The sequence below is a fragment of the Oryza brachyantha genome, chromosome 10 (assembly GCF_000231095.2).
Source record: "Oryza brachyantha chromosome 10, ObraRS2, whole genome shotgun sequence".
NCBI classification, from domain to species: Eukaryota; Viridiplantae; Streptophyta; class Magnoliopsida; order Poales; family Poaceae; genus Oryza; species Oryza brachyantha.
In genome coordinates, this window is record NC_023172.2 from 1,728,454 (window position 1) to 1,741,281 (window position 12,828).

General features: G+C 48.5%; 1 protein-coding gene and 1 pseudogene across 2 annotated transcripts; one reads left to right on the plus strand and one right to left on the minus strand.

Moving 5' to 3' along the window:
* The first annotated feature begins 1,133 nt into the window (after nt 1-1,133).
* LOC107305130 lies at nt 1,134-3,557 on the plus strand. 2 transcript variants are annotated; one of them, XM_015841780.2, is made up of 3 exons: nt 1,134-1,224; nt 2,328-2,933; nt 3,032-3,557. In XM_015841780.2, exons 2-3 carry the CDS (start codon nt 2,402-2,404, stop codon nt 3,172-3,174), a joined length of 675 nt encoding a protein of 224 aa, XP_015697266.2. In that variant the 5' UTR covers nt 1,134-1,224; nt 2,328-2,401; the 3' UTR covers nt 3,175-3,557. The 2 variants fall into 2 exon arrangements, with proteins under 2 accessions (XP_015697266.2, XP_015697267.2); XM_015841781.2 differs by having other exon boundaries at nt 2,328-2,924.
* Nucleotides 3,558-8,833: 5,276 nt separating this feature from the next.
* On the minus strand, nt 8,834-11,764 carry LOC102707807 (annotated as a pseudogene).
* Nucleotides 11,765-12,828: the final 1,064 nt, after the last annotated feature.

The following is a 12,828-nucleotide window of genomic DNA, read 5'->3' on the forward strand; positions in this document are numbered from 1 at the left end:
AGGACATCATTAGCATTGCAGTAATCTGTGCAATAGTGATTTGTACGCTAAAATATTTGCTGGAAAGAAGCAATGCCATTGTTGCTCAATTTCTTTGAAATATCAATATAAGCTCCTCGACGTGGCTTCTCCTTTAGTTCCATAATTGTTAGGGAAAAATAGAACATTGTGTCCTGTTCTTATTATTTGGAAGGAGACATCCTTAGTTCCTATCAAAACATAATAGTATTGTATGTGCCCTGTCATACGATCACCAAGACATTTTTAGTTTTTATTTTTAATTTTTGGGACTACCCTAATATCAATTGATACCAACCGAGTATCATCTGAGATCTCCCTACTATCAGTTTATAGCAACTAAGTAACAACTAACACCGTGCAGGCATTAGTTGTTATTGGTGTGATCAGGGTTCCCATTACTGCGGTAAAAGTGGTAACCGGATCCTCCGCAGGGGCGTGGTATGGTATGTACCGCGGTTTTGAGTTTAAATATGAGGAGGATTAAAAATTTTTGAGAAAATTTAATGCAAAAAATATATGTTGTATAGGTTGATAAATAGTATAATTTTGTCAAAGAGATTCATGAAAAAGTGAATTTTTGGCGTAATTAAAAATCATAACCGAGAATTTCGGGGAAAAAATTTAAAAATTGCCTATTGCAAATAATATTTCGTACGAAGATGGTTAAGAATATTTTATTGTTGAGTCATTATTAATTTGCACTAGACACGTGTTGTACATAATATTGAAATATAAATATACAATGATGGATATTGGGAAAATATGTATAGAGGAAAATTATATGTGCATGTTAGTACATACATAATAGTTTTGTTTGTAATAATGGGTAGTAGGTATATTTGTGACTGCGGAATACCTTTACTAGGGGTATCCGTAGACTATACATATACATATGGTAGGGGGTTACCGAATAGGAAAGCAATTATATTTGTATGTATCAACCAGAATTTGGTAACTGTAGGATTACATGCTGCATGTGCCGGATCCGAGTTGTAACCAAATTAGGATAAGTCTTAGTCTAATCAGATTAGGAATCTACCTTATCTATAAGCCATATCCCCCACTATATAAGGGGGACAGGGGCACCCCTCATGGGGGACGACATATTCAGATCGGTTATCTTCTCGTTGATCTATCCACAATCGAATACAATCACCAAATAGGAGTAGGGTATCATCTTGTATATCGAGAGCATAAACCTAGGTAACCCTGTGTCTTCATCCTAACCATCTATCTTTGTGCCTGCTAGCCACCACATATATATTGCCGACATCCAAATCGTCGACTGTGACACAACAATTAAAATGAAGTTGTTGTTACTTGTTATTGAGATGAATTATTTGCTGAAGGGTGATATGATGGTGCATGTTTGTATGTTGCAATGTCAAGAATTTACAAAAGATCATGTCCAATTTTCTTGTTTTCCCTGTAACATGTCCTAAATGTCACAAATATAGTCACAAGATATTTTTCTTATTTTTCCTATATGTTTTCAGATTTTTTTAGTTTTTTTTGCATTTGACATCTCATAAATTTTCTTGTTTTTAAATCTTCTTCTCCCCGCAATTTTCTCGCGGTAACCGCGGTTTCTGCCGCAAAAACCGCGCGGGAAACCACGGTTTCCGCCATTCTCATGCGCTATTCCGGCAAGCACTAGCCACGGTTACCGTGCCAAACCGCACGGTAACCATGCAAAACTGTGCGGCAACCGCGATTATCGCAAAGATTTGAATTTAAATTTTTATTTTCAAATTCATCGCGATTTTTACGGCATCCGCGGTTACCTTGGTAACCGCGCTAACGGTTACTGCGATAGGGGCGGTAGGGGCGGGAAGTGGAACCTTGGGTGTGATACCAGATCTTATACCAGTGAGGTATCATGTTTTGTTCCTTATAGTAATCATCTTGTTAAAAAACGAGATACCATGAAATAACAGCCCCTAATTCTTAAAGTTTTAGATAAAATTAGAACCAAAATGCTATCGTTGTTCTTTTTTTTTCAAATATCCATGTAAAATGGCTCCTCTTCACAGCTAGAGAGAAGAAAAAAAGTAGAGAAGATGCACACTATTAATTGCATTGAGTGTCAAGATTATAATTTTACGCACCATAGTAAAATTACGATTGCAAAAACAAAAAAAAAGTAGTTTAGTTTGTAACGGTAAGATCATATGCATGATACAATTGGCTTACGAATTGATTTATAATAGAATTTGGTTTGAAAATATTTAAGATGCTGGTATGAGTGTGTGATTAATGTGGGTCAGATTGCGATATGAACAGTTGGTTTACTTTTATGTATGCAGATGACTTGGAAGTTAATATTGGTAACAGGGTCATGACTAGGCCCAGGGAGAAGCTAAGGTTCAGATGATCGAGAATGCCGGGTGACGATATTCAATACAAAATAACACATGGTGGAAAAACACCGTATGAAAATAAATATATAACGGGCTTCACCAATTGTGTGTGCAAGCACCAAAACAAAATCCACCACCATGGCACCAACCAAATCACGCCCCCGCCTCTTTCCCCATCTAATTTTTCCCTTCCTCTCCCCATCATGCATGCTCCGGCGACTCGCAATTGCGTGGCAGCGGGGGATCCACATCCCACCGGTGTGCCTTCTTCCGTGGGCAGGGTGAAGCGGTGGAGGTACAACCTGGGGAGCACCGACGACTACGAGAGGCTGGACGTGGTCGGCCAGGGCGCCTTCGGGGTGGTGGTCAGGGTGCAGGTCCTGCAGGATCACGGCAAGAACATCGCGCTCAAGCGCCTCCTCGGGACGGATGACGGCGCCCACTTCACCCCCGACTTCGACGCACTCAGGGTCAAGGCCGCCTGCCAGCACGCCTGCCGCAGCCACCCCTCCATCGTCGAGATCAAGAACATCGTCGCTGACGGTAAGACAGGTGAGATCTTTGTTGTCATGGAGTTCGTCGGGAGCAGCCTCCGGGAGGAGATCCCCAGGGCGCGACTGGAGGACCTAATCCGGGAGATGATGTGGCAGCTCGTTACCACCGCCAAGAAGGTGCACGACTCACAGGTCATCCACCGCGACATCAAATCGGAGAACATCCTCATCAGCGTCGTGGGCCATATGATCTCCATTCTAAAGCCAATTCCAATGAAGGTTTCATTTTTATTAAATGAGGTACCACATAAGCAAATTTAATAACATGCCACTGCAGTCACCAATGGAGATATAGAATGAGTTTCATCTAGAAATTAGCTTTATAATCTTTCCAAAACTTGGAAACTGCTCCATACTAGCATTGGAGAAAAAACATTTCATTTCATCGGCAAATCATCCAATCCCTGTCATGTGGGGCCACCATTATAGGCGCCGATCAGGGGCCCAAGATAGGGCGTGAGTTTAGGCATGTACTCGGCATGCATGAAAAGCTTCATTCAGGGAGTTGGTTTCCTTAGTTAGTTAGTCTATTTCCTTAGTTATTTGGGTTGCGTGCCTATATATAAGATGTAATCGGTACTCTTGAGGATTAAGCAAGAAATAATACTTTTACCCCCTCCCCTTTCATCATCGGGCAGCCGGGCAAAAACCTCGACACCGCTACCGGCTGAGGCTACGAGTTACATAGCCGAGGTCCCATCGTCTTGGGCATCGACGCCCTTGACAACTTGGTATCACGTTCCAGCCGATCTGCCTCAACTCCGCCGCCGCCGCCCACTGCGCCACCGCCCACTGCTCCCCTATCCTCTCCATCACCGTCCGTCTCATTACCAATGGCAGACCCGACACCGGCTGACCTTGTGGACCTCGAGAACCTGCACGCCAAGATCACGACGCTCAAGCAACGCACCACCAACTCTTCATCATCCGCTCCACGAGGACCGCACTCGGGCGAACACCATCATGACCGGTGCGAATCCTACTTCCACCAACAACGCATCCACAAGGAGGAAAAAGGTATGGATGGCTTCCTACAACCTCGAGGCAGGCGCCCAGCTGTGGTACATGCAGATCCAGCGAGACGAAGCCACACCGTCGTGGCAGTTCTTCACCGAGCTCCTCAACCCGCTTCGGGCCACCTCTGCGCTCCAGCCCGCTTGGTGAACTCGCGACATGCCGGCGCATGGGTTCAGTCGTCGCGTACCAAGACCGGTTTGAAGCTCTACTGCCCTGCGCCGGTACACTCACATAGGCCTAGAAAGTACAGCTCTTCACCGCCGGTCTGCAACCGCCCCTTAGCCTCGACGTCGAGATCCACAACCCGCAGACCCTCGCCCTCGCCATGAGTCTCGCGCGCAAGTTGGAACTGTGCGATCAGTGCGCGGGGGCCTCCATGTCCCAGCCTCGCCACCAGCACAAGGGCCTCCTGCCGACGCCCCCGCCAGGCCCCGCCTTGCATGCGCCCACCCCACCGGCCGCGTCCCAGCAGGCCCTAGCAACGCTTGAAGGGCACCAAGTCTGGCACCTCTCCCAGGCCGAGATGGAGGAACGCCGCCACCTGGGCCTCTGCTTCAACTGCAACGAAAAATTAGGCGCGGACACAATCGTGTCTGCCAACGCATCTTCCTCCTCAACTTGGTGTGCAAGGATGACGAGGAGGATCCCGTGGCAGACGCGCCCCAACACTGATGAACCGCACATCTCGGTCCATGCCATCACCGGCATCCGCACCAGTGAGACGATGCAGGTATCCATCAACTTAGGAGGTGTCTCCCTCCTCGCCCTCCTGGACTCTGGCTCCACCCACAACTTTGTAGCAAAGGAGGCGGCCACCCGTACCTTGCTGCAGCTCTGGTCCGAGAAGCCCCTGCAGGTTACGATGGCCAATGGCGACCACGTCCCATGCCCGGGCGTGTACTGTGGCGCGCCATTCAGCATCAACGGCGAGTCGTTCACCGCGGACTTCTTTGCCTTGCCACTCGCTGGCTATGATGTGGTCCTGGGCACGCAGTGGCTTGCGTCCCTAGGGCCCATCCTCTAGGACTTCGGCGCCCTCACCATGTCTTTCTAGCGTGGGGACCACCAGGTGTGCTGGCACCGCCAGGCCGGCCCGCCCAGTCCAGCCATCCGGGCATGCACTGGCTCCGACCTTCTACCGGCTCTCCTGGACGAGTTCGCCCCGGTCTTTGCCGAGCCCAAAGGCATGCCACCACCGTGCTCCCACGACCACGGCATCACGCTTCTCCCAGGGTCAACACCGGTGGCGGTCCACCCCTACCGTTACCCCGCTGTGCACAAGGACGAGCTGGAACAACAGTGCGCCGCGATGCTGGAACACGGCATTATTTGTTGGAGCTCCTCGGCCTTCTCCTCGCTTGTACTACTTATGCGGTAGGCAGATGGCAGCTGGCGCTTTTGTGTCGACTATTGCACATTGAACGCACTCACGGTCAAGGACACGTACCCAATTCTGGTGGTTGACGAGCTGCTCGACGAGCTCCATGGCGCCTGCTTCTTCACCAAGCTAGATCTCCGCTCGGGCTATCATCAAGTCCGGATGCGACCCAAAGATGTTCACAAGACTGCTTTCCACACACACGACGGCCTCTACGAGTTCCTGGTGATGTCGTTCGGCTTGTGCAACGCCCCGGCAACATTCCAAGCGCTCATGAACGACATCCTGCGGTCGTTCCTCCGGCGGTTCGTCCTCGTCTTCTTCGACGACATCTTGATCTATAGCACCACATGGACTGATCACCTACGTCATGTCCATGCCGTCTCGATGTTCTACACCAACACCGCCTCTTCGTCAAGCGATCCAAGTGCGCTTTCGGTGCCAACTCCGTCTCCTACCTTGGCCACATCATCTCCGCATCGGGCGTCGCCATGGACCCGACCAAGGTATAGGCCATCGTGGACTGGCCGGTCCCACGGTCCGCACGTACGGTGCGCGGCTTCCTCGGCCTCACCGGCTACTACCGCAAGTTCGTTAAGGAGTTCGGCTCGATAGCCATGCCCCTCGCTGCCCTTCTACGCAAGGAGGGTTTCTCCTGGTCCGACGAGGTTGCGGCGGCATTCACGGCACTCAAGACCACCGTCACTACGGTGCCCGTTTTCACGCTACCCGACTTCCCCTAGCCCTTCGTTGTGGAGTGTGATGCTTCTACACATGGGTTCGGCGCCGTCCTCTTGCAAGGGCAGCACCCGGTGACCTTCTTCAGCCGATCGGTCGCACCATGCCACAGATCGTTGGCGGCCTACGAGCACGAACTTATCGGCCTCGCTCTCGCCGTCCATCATTGGAGACCATACCTATGGGGCCGTCGTTTCCTGGTATGCACTGGTCATTTAAGTCTCAAATTTTTGCTCGACCAGCACCTGGCTACCATTCCGCAGCATCACTGGGTGCGCAAGCTTCTCGGGTTCGACTTCTCGGTCGAGTATAAGGCGGGTGCCACCAACACTATGGCCGACGCCCTGTCCCGCCGTGACACCGAGGAGGCTGTCGTCCTCGCCATCTCCGGGTCGTGCTTTGACTTCATCGACCGGCTACGCCACGCCAACTCCACCAACCCGACCTTGGTGGCGCTCGGTGAATCGATCGCAGCAGGTCAGCGCGCCGCACCATGGTCCATCATCGACGGCCTCGTGGCATTCGCTAGCCGCCTGTACGTCCCTGCAGCGTCACCCCTCCTCCACGAGCTGATCACCGTCGTCCATGAGGATGGTCACGAGGGTGTGCAATGCACTCTACATAGGGTGCGTCGTGATTTCTATTCGCCCCAGCTCCGCCGAGTCGTCCAGGACTTCGTTCGCGCCTGTGCCACTTGTCAACGGTACAAGTCCGAGCACTTGCACCCGACCGAACTACTGCTGCCTCTTCCAGTTCCCTCGGTGGTCTGGGCGAACGTCGGGCTGGATTTCATCGAGGCACTTCCACGCATTGGTGGCAAATCTGTCATCCTTACGGTGGTGGATCACTTCAGTAAATATTGTCACTTCATTCCCCTCGCGCACCCGTACACGGCAGAGTCAGTGGCCCAGGCATTCTTCGCCGAGATCGTGCGCCTCCATGGCTTGCCCCAGTCCATGGTCTCGGATCAGGACCCAGTCTTCACCTCCATCTTCTAGCAAGAGCTCATGCAGCTCACGGGCGCCAAACTGCACATGACGACCGCGTTCCATCCCCAGTCTGATGGACAGACGGAGGCAGCCAACAAGGTGATCGTCATGTACCTCCGCTGCCTCACTGGTGATCGCCCTCGACAATGGCTGTGCTGGCTACCTTGGGCGGAGTACGTCTACAACACGACATTCCTGACTGCCCTGCGCGACACTCCATTCCAAATCGTCTACGGTCATGACCCGCCTTCCATTCGCTCCTATGAACTTGGCGAAACGAGGGTTGCGCCGGTCGCCAAGAACATGGAGGAGCGGGATGAATTCCTCGCCGATGTTCGTTATCGCCTGGAGCAGGCCCAATCTGTGTACAAGCGCCACTACGACAAGAACCACAGGGAACTTCACTTCGCCGTTGGTGATTGGGTGTGGCTCCGCCTTCGACAATGCGCCGCGGCTTCCCTCCAGGCTCTAACCTCGGGCAAACTCAAGCCCCGCTTATACGGACCGTACCGCGTCGCTGCTGTCATCAACGACGTCGCCTACCGCCTCGAGTTGCCACCCCGGGCCTAGCTACACTACGTCTTCCACGTCGGCCTTCTGAAGCAATTCATCGGCACACCGCCAGACGCACCCTCGGCGCTTCCACCGATCCATCACGGTGCTGCTGTTCCAGAGCCGGAGCATGTCACTCGTTCGCACTTGGCCCATGGTGTCTGCCAACTTCTGGTCCACTGGAAAGGTGAACCGACTGCCTCTGCTACTTGGGAAGACGCTAAAAGCTTCATGGATCGATATCCACACTTCCAGCTCGAGGACGAGCTGCTCGTCGAGGGGGAGAGATGTCATGTGGGGCGGCCACTATAGGCGCACTATAGGCGCCGATCAGGGGTCCAAGATAGGGCGTGAGTTTAGGCATGCACTCGGCATGCATGGAAAGCTAGATTTAGGGAGTTAGTTTTCTTAGTTAATTAGTCTATTTCCTTAGTTATTTGGGTTGCGTGCCGATATATAAGATGTAATCGGTACTCTTGAGAATTAAGCAAGAAATAATACTTTTACTCCCTCCCCTTTCATTATCGGGCAGCCAGGCAAAAACCCCGACGCTGCTACTGGCTGAGGCTACGAGTTACGTAGCCGAGGTCCCACCGTCTCGGGCATCGACGCCCTTGACAATCCCTATGTCACGCATTAATTGCTACAATTATCCTGAAACCGTAACGTTTCATTTCGCAAGTCTCCTGCTCCCATTCAGAGAGCACTCATAGCAAATCAAGAGATTTTATCATATGACGTTTTTAACTGAAAACTGTCAAACTGATCATATACCAACGATGTCACTTGCTTTTCCATCTAATCATTTGAAAAAAAAATAATGATGTGTCTCTTCTAGAGTAAGAACAGATTGTATGTGAAACTGGGTCTCACTTCCCAGAGTGACCTTTAAGGCATGTCCAAAGCAGAGACTTGGTTGTCTCTAACATATGTATATAGACAGATATACAGACAGGTAATACTTCGCGCGTCATGGGATCTGAGCGAGCTGTCGCCGGGAGAAGAAGAGGCCGTACAACGCTGCTGCAGCCGCCTGTTCGGTCTTGGAGCACGCGCAAGCATCGTCGTCTCGCGAAACTACGGAGCGCTCGTCTCTTTAGATCGGCGGGGTTTCTTTGCAAAATATGCATCACGGAGACGGCAAATCAACGACCGCTGTACGTGCCCTTAGTGGGCAATGAAAAAGGTGGTTGATAAATCAACTAAAAGTGAAAGCAGGCCATGGGTTGTACCACAACATCAGAAAAACATGCACCTACATTACAGTATTTTGGTCATGTTACCAATGTTTCTGCGAAGAACAAGGTATCCACTCCGGCAGAACCAACATCATCGAACAGCAAAACACTGGCATACATTATACCTTACAAGCAATGGAGCAACTCAACAGCCAAGACACAAGATTGTGTCCACTCAAGTCGTAGCACCAACCAAAAGCGGTTGGTGCCATTGAACTCAGCTGGAATCCATCAACGTATATACCCATCGAAGAAAGAGAGTTATTTTTCTGTGGGACAAGTGAATGGATCATTTGATATTTCATATCTACTCAAACCAGGAAATTGCTCGCTCTCAACGCTGCATCTGGCTCTAGTGTTTGATGTGAATCTGAGCAGGCGTCATACCACTACTAACAAAGAAGTCAACCACGTGGTTGGCCAGGGGATCATTCTCTGAGCATATGACTTCAACGATCCCAAGGTGCTCACATGTAAATGATCTATCATTAAGCTCACCAACAATTCTTTGCGATATTTGCTGAAAACGAAACTATAGCAAGAAAAACAGGTAAGCTATATCCCGAAGACAAATATGCATGTGCAAAATTTTCATGTTGGGTCAGTACACATTTGGAGAAGATCATTTACCGGATTGAGTTTCAGAGTTAACTTCTCCAGTCTTGGTGAGTTCTGCATAAATATAATTAAAGCATAGAAGTTTGCATCCAGGCACCATCGACCAAGAGTCAGGTTCACAAGATTGTGGAATTTCGGACACAATTGCAAATTTCTTTCAATTGTCAGCTGCACAAGATTCAGATGATTAGCTGACTACAAAAAAAAAGAACTAGCCAACAAAATTTTGTGAGCTAACATTATGTGATAGATATTCTGTTTTGCACTGCAGGTATAGCTGTCAGAATGTTAAAAGACCAACTTATCAAAACAAAAATACAACATTAAAACATGCTATAATTTTTTTTTCCATCAGCAGGAGTCCATAGCCAGGAGAATATGTGAATTAATTGTCAGGATGCTTTCTAACAATGTTGGTTACAGAAGTGAAAATACAATGCAAATATGATTCATGAGTAGAAGTACAAGCCAGACTTCAATCATTTTCCATTTGTATGTTGCCTTTGAATAAATAATCACTCAAATATTAGACAAGATGCATTTTCAGTTGCTAACCCCAATATTGCCTCCACATTATAACATACTAGAGTTGTCAAATAGGAAATGCTCCAGTCCCTTGTGAAAACAAGCTTCCAGCTAAGGTATTTCTGATCAAGTAATAAACTAGTTGATTTATCTACAGATGACAGGGGTACATGAACTAGATTACATTGAGTGGTTGAGTCATCGTATTGGCACATAATGATTTCATGACATAACAATTAGCCACGCAATGCATAGTTTTTCAGTAAAGCCATAGAGGTAAATAATATACTACCTACGTTTCATATTGTAAGTCTTTTTAGTCTTACCTAAATTCATTTATTGATGAATGTATATAATTCATATATGTGTCTAGATTCATTAGCATTCATATGAATCTAGGCAATGCTAGAAAGACTTATATTACGAAACGGAGGGAGTAGTTCAATTGTGACGTGTCAAGAAGCATACATGCTTTAAGTTTCACCTTTTCTAGTTGGTACCTAAATTAAGAAGGATGGATATACCAAGACAGGGGGGCTATGTAAGATCAGTAAGCATACCTTTTTCCCCAGATAATAGAACTCCAAACTTTTAACACCAGAAAGGGTCCAGAGATATTGGCACAAACCCCTAGCGTCAAAATCCTCGCTGGACACACTAAGTTGAACTGATGCGGTCACTGCTGATGCCATATCCTTTAGTACAGCTATGCCATCCACAGGATTCCACAACGTCAGAGATGTAACAATTGGAGTAGAAATAGAAGTCTCATGTTCCATGGAGAACTTAGAGTCATTGATGGTCAAAACCTTCAGTGTCAGGGAGGAGATCTCATCGGCGCTAATGGTGCAGTCATGTAAGGAGAGATCTTCCAGTGTTGGACAGCCCATCTCGAGTTGCTTGAAGAAACCATCGCCCAGAATAACATTGGAGAACAAAACTCTTCTCAGGTAGCGCGAAGTGAACACGGAGTGATCGAGCACCAAAGTGTAGAGGTCAGCGTACACGAGGTCAACGTAGACCTCTACAGCCTGGACCTGCTTCTGCAAAGCGTAGCTGATCCACCTGTTGGCGACCGCATCTTGCGAGCCAGTGTCGTCGTCGTCGTCGTCGTCGGATATGGAGTAGCGGAGACAGAGCCTGTCCATGCAGACGACAGGTCGCGGAGCTCCAGCAGCCGGTCGACAAACCTCTTGAACAGCGCCAGCGCCTCGTGCCCCGCTTCGGTGTCCGCCACCTCGAACTGTCTGTAGTCGGCGTCGACGAGGGGCATGGAGCGCTAGAGGTTGCGCCACCGCCGCGACAGCACGCACGTCTGCACTGCCTGGCGCAGGGCGAGGAAGGACATGATGCGGTGGAGGACTCCTTCGGGGAGGCCGGTGAGCAGGTCCGCATCGGGGGCGCTCGTCGGGGCCGTGTACCCCGCCATGGTGGGCGGCGGCGGCGGCGGCGCAGAGGCCTTTCGTCGAACAGCTGGCGTGCGTGCGAAACCGCAGGACGGGGAAAGAAACCAAGCAACAAGAACCATTAGTCCATGAATCCGCAGCTCGACCGTAAGCAAGATTCGAGATCACGGTGCCATATTCGAGCAGAAATTGATTGGGTTTGGGTGAAAGGTCTTCAGCGATCGAAGTGCGGGACACGCAAGAAGGATTTGGAGGAAGAAGAAAAGGAGAAGCAAACCTCAGATTTGGTGATCCCGCCTCGCAACCGCACTCCACCTCGGAAGGGAAAGGCAGGCAAGAAGGAGGAGAAAATGGTCATTCTGCCACGTTCAAATAAATACTGTTTCGCTAGAATGTCATTTTGAAAACGTGTTTTTTTTAAATGTCATATTGAGTGAGTGCTACCAGTCGCTTTGTTATTTTTTTTGGTTTTTTGAGTTTTTTAAAAAATTTTGGCTTATCGGCTAGGCGACATGACAAAAATGTCTCTAGTTCCAATTGAATAAAACGTGCTGGTCGCCATCTAAGTCGGCGTCTTCTTCCTCCTAGGACAGCGACTGAGCACGGGGGCACAGGGGCGGCACGGCGACTGGGGACACGTTTCATTCAACTAGAACAGGGGCATTTTCGTCACATCACCCGGCCGATAAGCTAAAAAATTTGAAAAACTCAAAAAACTAGAAAAAATGACAAAGTGGCTGGAAGCACTCACTCAGTATGGTATTTTATAGAAACACGTTTTCAGAATAGCGTTCTAGCGAAACTACTATTTAAAACGTGGCAGAATGTCCATTTTCTCAGGAGGAAGAGATCAAGCTTTTGTCTAAGAGCAAGGCCGCTTTCGGCAGCCTCAACCAGTTAACTAAACAGCCACTTCTTTCGTGCGCACTTCTCGAACTGTTAAACGATGTATTTTTACGAAAAATTTCTATGTGAAAGTTGTTTAAAAAATTATATTAATCTATTTTATATTTTTAGTAATTAATAATTAATTAATCATGTGCTAATCTATTAGTACTTTTTCGCGCCGGGATAACTAACCCCCTCCCTCCTTCTATCGAACGCGGCCCAAGTTCAATAGTATAGCCAACTACTGGCTCCAATTCATCTATAGTCAATCTAATAGCCAATTCATATAATAATTAACAACAGAATATTAAGTACATGGCCTCACGTGTCATAAACACATTATGTCTTGGAGTCCGTATGCAGCTGGCTACAAATTAGTAGCTCACTTCTCTTCTCTCTCCTCTTATCTCTTTAAAATATGTTTATAGCTGGCTTATAATCTACTATTGTACCTGCTCTAAAGTGGTCTCAAGATCAGCACTAATAGTACTAAGTCAGGTCGTCAATGAAAATCGGACGGTTCAAATTGGTTGATTGATTAATA